The 10,000-nt window shown below is 44.4% G+C and overlaps 1 protein-coding gene across 1 annotated transcript in view; it reads left to right on the top strand.

Moving 5' to 3' along the window:
• LOC128354802 (rhophilin-1-like) overlaps positions 1-10,000 on the top strand; it is a gene marked incomplete at both ends in the record, with an annotated part of 21,346 nt that overhangs the window by 9,839 nt on the left and 1,507 nt on the right. The window contains 10 exons of the mRNA XM_053314957.1: positions 281-356; positions 1,052-1,129; positions 2,046-2,170; positions 2,942-3,108; positions 4,268-4,455; positions 5,690-5,846; positions 7,176-7,301; positions 7,915-8,109; positions 8,475-8,551; positions 9,517-9,663. Coding sequence (XP_053170932.1) covers positions 281-356; positions 1,052-1,129; positions 2,046-2,170; positions 2,942-3,108; positions 4,268-4,455; positions 5,690-5,846; positions 7,176-7,301; positions 7,915-8,109; positions 8,475-8,551; positions 9,517-9,663 — 1,336 coding nt within the window. The remainder of the gene's footprint in view (positions 1-280; positions 357-1,051; positions 1,130-2,045; positions 2,171-2,941; positions 3,109-4,267; positions 4,456-5,689; positions 5,847-7,175; positions 7,302-7,914; positions 8,110-8,474; positions 8,552-9,516; positions 9,664-10,000) is intronic.

Genomic DNA, 10,000 nt, shown 5'->3' with positions numbered 1-10,000 from the left:
GAAAGATGGAAGAAAGGGAAGAAAGATAGATGTAAGGACGGAAGAAAAGACAGGAAGGAAGGAAAAGAAGACAGGAAGCAAAGATGGAAGAAAGACAGATGGAAGGAAGGAAGGAAGGAAGGAAGGAAAGAAGTAGGAAAAGAAGACAGGAAGGAAATATGGAAGGAAGGAAGAAAGGAAGTCAAGTGGGCCGGATTGGACCCCTTTGCGGGCCGGTTCTGGCCCACGGGCCTCATGTTTGACCCCCCGATATATAAACTGTATTTATTTGTCTTCACAGTGAGGCTGTCAACGTTCCCATGATCCCACTCGGCTTAAAGGAAACCAAAGAAATTGACTTCACTCTCTCCATCCAGGTGAAGCTTCGATGCATCTCATTTCCTTTTCTTTTTCAAAATAAAAGTCTGAACAAAATAGCCGATTATTGTATTTAGAAAAAGGGAATCAAGAAGGAGGGACACTTTTTTTATTTAGGTGTTATACTACTTTATTGATTGATTTATGGATTGATTTGATTAGACCTTCCTTCCTTCCTTCCTTCCTTCTCTCCTTTCCTTCCTTCCTCTTTTCCTACCTCCCTCCTTCCTTCCGCCTTCCTTCCTTCCTTCCTTCCTTACTCTTTTCCTATGTCCCTCCTTCCTTACTCCTTCCTCCCTCCCTCCCTCCCTCCTTACTCCTTTCCTCCCTTCCTTCCTTCCTTCCTTCCTTACTCCTTTCCTTCCTTCCTTCCTTCCTGTTTTCTGTTGATCAATGAATTGCTGCAACCAATTTCCATTTACCTGATTTATTCTGTGTGACAAAGACACAAAATTAAGATAATATTTAATCTCAAACAACCAAATCTTTTTATGTTCTTCTTACGTTAACAATTATAAGTTACATCTGAACACAGAACTTTATTCAACTAGTGTGAAAACGAAGGACAAAGACTCCTGGCGTAATAGTTTATACATAACATATGTAGTCAAAGAATATCTACTTCCTTATCTTACTCTTGTCTATGAAACAGATTTATTATAACTTGTGTGTGTTTCTTTCTCTCATCTCTCAGGACTTCATCTGTGAGCACTACGGAGAGGACAGCTCGCTCTACGACAAAGAGATCAAAGAGCTTATGGAGCTCAGACAGGTTAATAAACTCACTCATCTAACGTCATACGTCCAGATCACTGTTAGATTTGGTTTTTATTACTTTGGTTTTAAAAGGGACAGAGTGTACCTCAGTGTGTGTGTGTGTGTGTGTTTGTGTGTGTTTGTGTGTGTGTGTGTGTGTGTGTGTGTGTGTGTGTGTGTGTGTGTGTGTGTGTGGAGTTAAAAAGGTGATGTCATCTGTACTTGTTTCTGCTGCCCCCAAGTGGCCAAAATCATCTATCATCAGTTACTGCAGGTTTCAAGATGAGTTTAACCCTCCTGTCTTCTGACTGTTACTTCCTTCCTCCCTCTTTCTTTAATTCTTCCTTCATTCTTTCCCTCTTTCTTTGTTCCCTCCACCTTCCATACTTCTTTCCACATTTCCTTCCATCCTTCCTTCCTTCCTTCCTTCCTCTTTTCCTTCCTTCCTTCCTCTTTTCCTTCCTGCCTGCCTGCCTTCCTTCCTTCCATCCTTCCTTCCTTCTCTCCTTACTTCCTTCCTCTTTTCCTACTTCCCTCCCTCCTTACTCTTTTCCTTCCTTCCTTCCTTCCTCTTTTCCTACCCCCTCCCTCCTTACTCCTTTCCTTCCTTGCTCCTTCCTACCTTCCTTCCTTCCTTCCTCCCTCCCTCCTTACTCATTTCCTTCCTTCCTCCTTACTCATGTCCTTCCTTCCTTCCTTCCTCTTTTCCTCCTTACTCCTTTCCTCCCTCCTTTCCTTCCTTCCTTCCTTCCATTTAACATTGTGTATCTTAACTTCAGTTTTAATAGTGTTCTTATAGTTTCTCGTCTTGCTGCTCTCACTGAAAAGGAAAAACCTTTAAAGGTCTGAAATGTGTGTTGATGAAACACGGTGATAATCCGTCGGTGACATTTCAGTCGTGTGTTTGTTTGTTGTTGTTTTTTTGGGTGCAGGCCATGCGTACACCCAGTCGTAACCAGGCCGGTCTGGAGCTGCTGATGGAGTACTACAACCAGCTGTACTACCTGGACCAGCGCTTCTTCCCTCCACACAGGAACCTGGGCGTTCACTTCCACTGGTACGACAGGAAACGCTTCTACATTTAGAGACGGGAACGACGCTGGGTTATTAAAAACTAGTGATGAGATGAGACAGTAGAGCAGCGGCCATTTTTATTAAAGGGCCACATACAGCCCAATTTAATCTGATGTGGGCCAAATCATTAACAAGGAGGAAGGAGGGAGGGAGGAAGGAAGAAAGGAAGGGAGGGAGGGAGGAAGGAAGGAAGGAAGGAAGGAAGGAAAGAAAGAAAGATGGAAGAAAGGGAAGAAAAGACAAGAAGGAAGGAGGGAAGCAAGGAAGCAGGAAAAGAAGACAGGAAGGAAAGATGGAAGGAAGGAGGGAAGGAAGGAAAGAAAGACAGATGTAAAGGAGTAAGGAAGAAAAGACAAGAAGGAAGGAAGGAAGGAAAGAAACTTGGAAGAAAGGGAAGAAAGATGAATGGAAGGAAGGAAGGAAGGAAAGAAGTAGGAAAAGAAGACATGATGGAAATATGGAAGGAAGGAAAAGAAGACAGGAAGGAAGGAAGGAAGAAAGGGAAGAAAGACAGATGTAAGTAAGGAAGAAAAGACAAGAAGGAAGGAAGGAAAAGAAGACAGGAAGGAAGGAGGGAAAAGAAGACATGAAGGAAGGAAGGAAGGACAGATGGAAGGAAAGACATAAATACAGACCTCATTTTAAGAGTAGAGGTCCAATAATTTAAAGTAAATGATTCATGAGACAGATTTGCATTAAACGACTTCATCCCTCCTCTTCCTCTTCCTCCTCCTCCTCCTCCTCCATCTCTCAGGTACGACTCTCTGACAGGCGTCCCGTCGTGTCAGCGAGCGTTGGCCTTCGAGAAAGGAAGCGTGCTGTTCAACATCGGCGCTCTGTACACGCAGATCGGAGCGCGGCAGGATCGCTCAGCCACGGCCGGCATAGACAGAGCTATAGACGCCTTTCAGAGAGCTGCAGGTAATACACACACACACACACACACACACACACACACACACACACACACACATACACACACACACACACACACACACACACATACACACACACACACACACACACACACACACACACACACATACACACACACACACACACACACACACACACACACACACACACACAGCTGAATGAGACTACGAGCTTTAACTTCATACACAGTTATGATGAATCGATACTAAAATGTGATGTCATCAGACTGCCGGCCGCTGATTGGTCAGAGAGTCACTGGAAGAGTCATGAGTGCGACGTAGTAAGAAGTAAAGACGGAAGAAAGGAAAATAAGACAAGAAAGAAGGAAGGAAGGACATGGGGGGGGAAGGAAGAAAAGAAAGATGGAAGAAAGGGAGGGAGGAGGGAAGGAAGGAAGGATGGATGGATGGAAGGAACAGAAGACAGGAAGGACAGAGGGAAGGAAGGAAGGATGGATGGATGGATGGATGGATGGATGGAACAGAAGACAGGAAGGACAGAGGGAAGGAAGGAAGGATGGATGGATGGAACAGAAGACAGGAAGGACAGAGGGAAGGAAGGAAAGAAAGATGGAAGAAAGGGAGGGAGGAGGGAAGGAAGAAAGGAAGGATGGAACAAATGAAGAAAGGAAGGAAAAGAAGACAGGAAGGACAGAGAAGGAAGGAAGGAAAGATGGAAGAAAGGGAGGGAGGAAAGATGGTAGGAAGGAATGACAGATGGAAGGAAGGACAGAGGAAAGATGGTAGGAAGGAATGACGGAACAAAGGAAGGAAGGACAGAGGGAAGGAAGGGAGGGAGGAAAGAAGGAATGAAAGAAGGAAAAGAAGACAGGAAGGACAGAGGGAAGGGAGGGAGGAAAGATGGTAGGAAGGAATGACAGACTAATGGAAGGAAGGAAGGATGGAACAAAAGAAGACAGGAAGGACAGAGGGAAGGAAGGAAAAGAAGACAGGAAGGAAACTGGGCTGGATTGGGCTCCTCGCCGGGCCGACGTCCCACACAAGAATCAAACCCGGCATTTTTAAATACCAACAACAGCGTTACAGCAGTTTGAACTTTCTATCATTTGACTATAAACAGACTTTACGTTTCACCTCTACATTAAAATCTTTATACACGTTTATCTTCATCTTCTATTTTTCAGGAGCATTTAATTACCTTAAAGACAACTTCTCCAACGCTCCGAGTCTGGACATGAGCGGGCCGTCGCTCTGCATGCTGGTGCGTCTGATGGTGGCTCAGGTGCAGGAGTGTGTGTTTGAGAGCGTCACACTCACCACGCAGGACACACACTTCACCTCCCAGCTCCGCCTGGCACAGGAAGCGGCGCGGGTCAGTCACACTGAAGAGTCAAATATTGAATTCAACACTTCACTTGTTGACTCTCCGAACTCACAGCTGCACACTTTCCTTCCTTCCTTCCTTCCTTCCTTCCTTCCTTCCATATTTCCATCCATCCTGTCTTCTTTTCCTACTTCTTTCCTTCCTTCCTTCTTGTCTTCTCTTCCTTCCTTCCTTCCTTCCTTCCATATTTCCATCCATCCTGTCTTCTTTTCCTACTTCTTTCCTTCCTTCCTTCCTTCCTTCCTTCCTTCCTTCCTTCCTTCCATATTTCCATCCATCCTGTCTTCTTTTCCTACTTCTTTCCTTCCTTCCTTCCTTCCTTCCTTCCTTCCTTCCTTCCTTCCTTCCTTCCTTCCTTCCTTCCTTCCTTCCATATTTCTATCCATCCTGTCTTCTTTTCCTACTTTTTTCCTTCCTTCCTTCTTGTCTTCTCTTCTTTCCATCTTTCCTTCCTTCCTTCTTGTCTTCTCTTCCTTCCTTCCTTCCTTCCTTCCTTCCTTCCTTCCTTCCTTCCTTCCTTCTTTTCCTACTTCTTTCCTTCCTTCCTTCTTGTCTTCTCTTCCTTCTTGTCTTCTCTTCTCTTCCTCCCTTCCCTCCCTTCCTTCCTTCCTTCCTTCCATATTTCCATCCATCCTGTCTTCTTTTCCTACTTCTTTCCTTCCTTCCTTCCTTCCTTCCTTCCTTCCTTCCTTCCTTCCTTCCTTCCTTCCTTCCTTCCTTCCATATTTCTATCCATCCTGTCTTCTTTTCCTACTTTTTTCCTTCCTTCCTTCTTGTCTTCTCTTCTTTCCATCTTTCCTTCCTTCCTTCTTGTCTTCTCTTCCTTCCTTCCTTCCTTCCTTCCTTCCTTCCTTCCTTCCTTCCTTCCTTCCTTCCTTCCTTCCTTCTTTTCCTACTTCTTTCCTTCCTTCCTTCTTGTCTTCTCTTCCTTCTTGTCTTCTCTTCTCTTCCTCCCTTCCCTCCCTTCCTTCCTTCCTTCCTTCCTTCATATTTCCATCCATCCTGTCTTCTTTTCCTACTTCTTTCCTTCCTTCCTTCTTGTCTTCTCTTCCTTCCTTCCTTCCTTCCTCCCTTCCTCCCTCACTTCCTCCCTTCCTTCTTTCCTCCCTTCCTCCCTTCCTCCCTTCCTTCCTCCCTCCCTCCCTTCCTTCCATCTCTCTCGCTGTCGTTGTCATAGTTACTGCTGATTCTCGCTGTGTAACATCCTGGTTGTGTCCTGCAGGTGTCGGACGTCTACTTGCTGGTGCAGCAGACGATGACGCAGCCGCTGATGAAGGACTACGTGCCATTTTCGTGGGCGTCGATGGTTCAGGTCAAAGCTGAACACTTCCGAGCTCTCTCACACTACTACGCTGCTGTTGCACTCTGTGATCACATGTGTAAGTTTCAACCAAATAATCAGAATATTTTCTTCCTTACATCTGTCTTTCTTCCCTTTCTTACATCTTTCCTTCCTGTCTTGTTTTCCTTCCTTCCTTCTTTCCTTCCTTACATCTGTCTTTCTTCCCTGTCTTCCATCTTACCTTCCTGTCTTGTTTTCCTTCCTTCCTTCCTTCCTTCCTTCCTTCCTTCCTTCTTGTCTTTTCTTCCTTCCTTACATCTGTCTTTCTTCCCTGTCTTCCATCTTACCTTCCTGTCTTGTTTTCCTTCCTTCCTTCCTTCCTTCCTTCCTTCTTGTCTTCGCTTCCTTCCTTCCATCTGTCTTTCTTCCCTTTCTTCCATCTTTCCTTCCTATCTTCCTTCCTTCCTTCCTTCTTTCCTTCCTTCCTTCCTTCTTGTCTTTTCTTCCTTCCTTACATCTGTCTTTCTTTCCTTTCTTCCATCTTTCCTTCCTGTCTTGTTTTCCTTCCTTCCTTGCTTCCTTCCTTCCTTCCTTCTTGTCTTTTCTTCCTTCCTTACATCTGTCTTTCTTCCCTTTCTTCCATCTTTCCTTCCTGTCTTGTTTTCCTTCCTTCCTTCTTTCCTTCCTTCCTTCTTTCCTTCCTTCCTTCTTGTCTTTTCTTCCTTCCTTCTTGTCTTTTCTTCCTTCCTTCCATCTGTCTTTCTTCCCTTTCTTCCATCTTTCCTTCCTATCTTCCTTCCTTCCTTCCTTCTTGTCTTCGCTTCCTTCCTTCCATCTGTCTTTCTTCCCTTTCTTCCATCTTTCCTTCCTATCTTCCTTCCTTCCTTCCTTCCTTCTTTCCTTCCTTCCTTCTTGTCTTTTCTTCCTTCCTTACATCTGTCTTTCTTCCCTTTCTTCCATCTTACCTTCCTGTCTTGTTTTCCTTCCTTCCTTCCTTCCTTCCTTCCTTCTTGTCTTTTCTTCCTTCCTTACATCTGTCTTTCTTCCCTTTCTTCCATCTTTCCTTCCTGTCTTGTTTTCCTTCCTTCCTTCTCTCCTTCCTTCCTTCTTGTCTTTTCTTCCTTCCTTCTTGTCTTTTCTTCCTTCCTTACATCTGTCTTTCTTCCCTGTCTTCCATCTTACCTTCCTGTCTTGTTTTCCTTCCTTCCTTCCTTGCTTCCTTCCTTCCTCCCTCCCTCCCTCTCTCCTTCCTGTTGATTATCCGGCCCACATCAGATCAATGTGGCCCTTTTAATGAAAATGAGTTTGACACCTCTGGTCTTATTGATGCTTTTCTATTTTTTATAGTCCACTTCCTGCTATAATAATGCAAATGTCCCCATTGTGTGACTAATAAAGGAAAATCTTATCTTATCTTGCTCTTTAGTGTCTGAGGAGGGGGAAGACTGTGACGAGGAAGCAGAGAAAGCCTTCCTCCAGTTCTACGTCAGTCCTCCTGCAGGACCGCAGCTCAGCCAAATTCTACGAGACCCAGAAAACAGAAGAAAGTTCGGTGAGTTCATGATCACCAGGAGACATTTTAACTTTTATAAATATATTAGAGACTTTTGGTGGCATTTTATCAAAGCTACTAATAATAAGTAGAGGTTTCTGACACAACTTCACCTACTTTAAAGGTGAAATAATAGAAAGGAAGGACAGAGGAAAGAAGGAAGGGAGGGAGGAAAGAAGGAAGGAAAGAAGGAGGAGGGAGGAGAGAAGGACAGAAGGAAGGAAGTAAAGGGGATTAGGGAGGAAAGAAAGAGAAGGACGGAGGAAGGAAGAAGGAAGGAAGGACAGAGGAAATAAGACAGGAGTGAGGGAGAAAGAGAAGGAGGGAGGAAGGAAGAAGGAAGGAAAGGAGGAAGAGAGGAAGGACAGAGGAAATAAGGAAGGAAGGAGGGAGGGAGAAAGGAAAAGAGGAAGGAAGGACAGAGGGAAGAAGGAAGGAGAGAGGGATGGAAGGAGGGAGGAAGGAAGGAAAAAAAGGGGATGGAGGAAGGAAGGAAAGAAGGAACAGTCAAAACAGACGGGTCAATTTGACCCGGGAGGACGACAGGAAGGTTAAAGAGGTATTAATACCCTGTATGATCTATGATATATGATTTCTGCTTTACTGTGTGAAGGTAAAGCTCACCTTCGTCGTGCGGTGATCCGACACGAGGAGGCGATGCGAGTCCACAGTCTGTGTAAGATCCTGAGGAAGATGGACATCCTGCAGGACGTCCTGTCGCTCACACACAAACGCTCTCTGGACAAATACTCCGAGCTGGACCGAGAGGACGACTTCGATGAGACGGCAGAAGCTCCAGAGATACAGTGTAAGTATTTAATTTAGAGCTGTCAAACGATTCATTTTTTTAATCGAGATTAATCACAGAATTTCCAGTTAATCGCGATTAATCGCATTTTGAATTGCATGTTTAAAATCCTGTTATTTTCCATTTGAAGGCAGTTTTAAGCCCATAATGTAAAGCATTTCTTACCAGAGTGTCTTAACTGGGAATCAATCACGGCTCTGCTGCGACTCCCACACTCCAAAATGGTCCTTTGGTGGAGCTGAGGCTGGCTTGGCTGCACCTGGGTGTTTAGCGTGGAGGTGTTAACTCAAACTCGACGTACTCCCGTGGTAGTTAAAATCTAATAATGGATGACAGGAAGTGATTGTGGTGACTTCTGTTAACAGCTCACACTCATCAGAAACCAGACATCATCCCAACCAACTTCTCCACAGTCCAAGTTACTGATATCTTCCAAAGACTGGTAAGACACACAAATACACACAAATAAATACACACAGGAGACATATGTAATGCTCCTGAAAATGTCAAATGGTGTAACCACAAAAGAATGATAAATATTAAATATTTTATCACCTACAGTGTATTTAAGTGGACTTATACTAATAATTACTACATTTAACCTTCGTGTCGTCCTCCCGGGTCTAATTGACCCCAACTGTTCCTTCTTTCCTCCCTTCCTTCCTTCCATGTGTCCTTCCCTCCCTCCTTCTCTTTCTTTCCACAACCTCTACCTTCCCCCTGCCTTCCTCTTTTCCTTCCTTCTTTCCTCCCTTCCTTCTGTCCTACCCTCCCACCTTGCCCCTTCCTTCCTCCTTTCCTTCCTTCCTCCCTCCCTCCTTTCCTTCCTTCTTCATCCCTCCCTCCCTCCCTCCTTTCCTTCCTTCTTCCTTCCCCTCTTCCTTCCTCCCTCCCTCCTTTCCTTCCTTCTTCCTTCCCCTCTTCCTTCCTCCCTCCCTCCTTTCCTTCCTTCTTCCTTCCCCCCTTCCTTCCTCCCTCCCTTCCTTCCTTGACTCGAGGACAACAGGAGGGTTAAATAAATGTAAATGTGTCCTGATCTCCATGGTTACCCAGATTAAATGTAATATTTAGAACAATAGTATTCCATTAGCTTTATTTAATATATAAGTTATAATGTAAGATCATGCCAAACTAGTTGATATGCTGTTTTATTGACTATTTACTGTTTTTAAGCAAGTTGAATTATTTGGTACAAAGTTTTTATGGTTACACCACTTAGACATTTTTACCATAATCCTCTAATATGTTCTCTCAAAATGGATTAAAAGCAGAAATTTGATGCTGAGTCCACAAAAAAAGAAGTTATTCATACGTTTATTTTCACATTTTAACCCTTTAAACCTGACTAAACCACATATATGTAGTCTACAAGAATTTATGTTTAAATAATTCATCCTCGTGTTTCAGGGGCCTCTCTCTGTGTTCTGTGCTCGAGCTCGCTGGGGTCCGATGCGTCTGATCTGCCTGCAGAGAGGAGAAGGAGGACTGGGTCTCACGCTCAGAGGAGACTCCCCCGTCCTGGTGGCTGGAGTCGTACCTGGAGGCTGTGCAGCGGTAAAAACAAATAAAAACACGGACCTTACATCTGCAGAAGTGCTCTTATGTTGGAGAGCAGAAACAGCTTGAAGTTACTCAAAGATAAAGTCAGAAAGTGTTTATTTAGAGCAGGGGTGTCAAACTCATTTTCATTAAAGGGCCACATACAGCCCAATTTGATGTGGGCCAGATCATTAACAAAAAGGAAGGAAGGAAGGAAGGAAGAAAGGAAGAAAGGAAGGGAGGGAGGAGGAAAGGAAGGGAGGGAGGGAGAGAGGGAGGAAAAGATGGGAGAAAGGGAAGGAAGCGAAGACAAGAAGGAAGGAAGGAAGGAAAGAAGTAGGAAAAAAAGACA

Source organism: Scomber japonicus, unplaced genomic scaffold, assembly GCF_027409825.1.
Source record: "Scomber japonicus isolate fScoJap1 unplaced genomic scaffold, fScoJap1.pri scaffold_609, whole genome shotgun sequence".
Classification (NCBI taxonomy): domain Eukaryota; kingdom Metazoa; phylum Chordata; class Actinopteri; order Scombriformes; family Scombridae; genus Scomber; species Scomber japonicus.
Note: the sequence above shows the minus strand (reverse complement) of the source record. Positions and strands in the feature narration are given on the sequence as shown.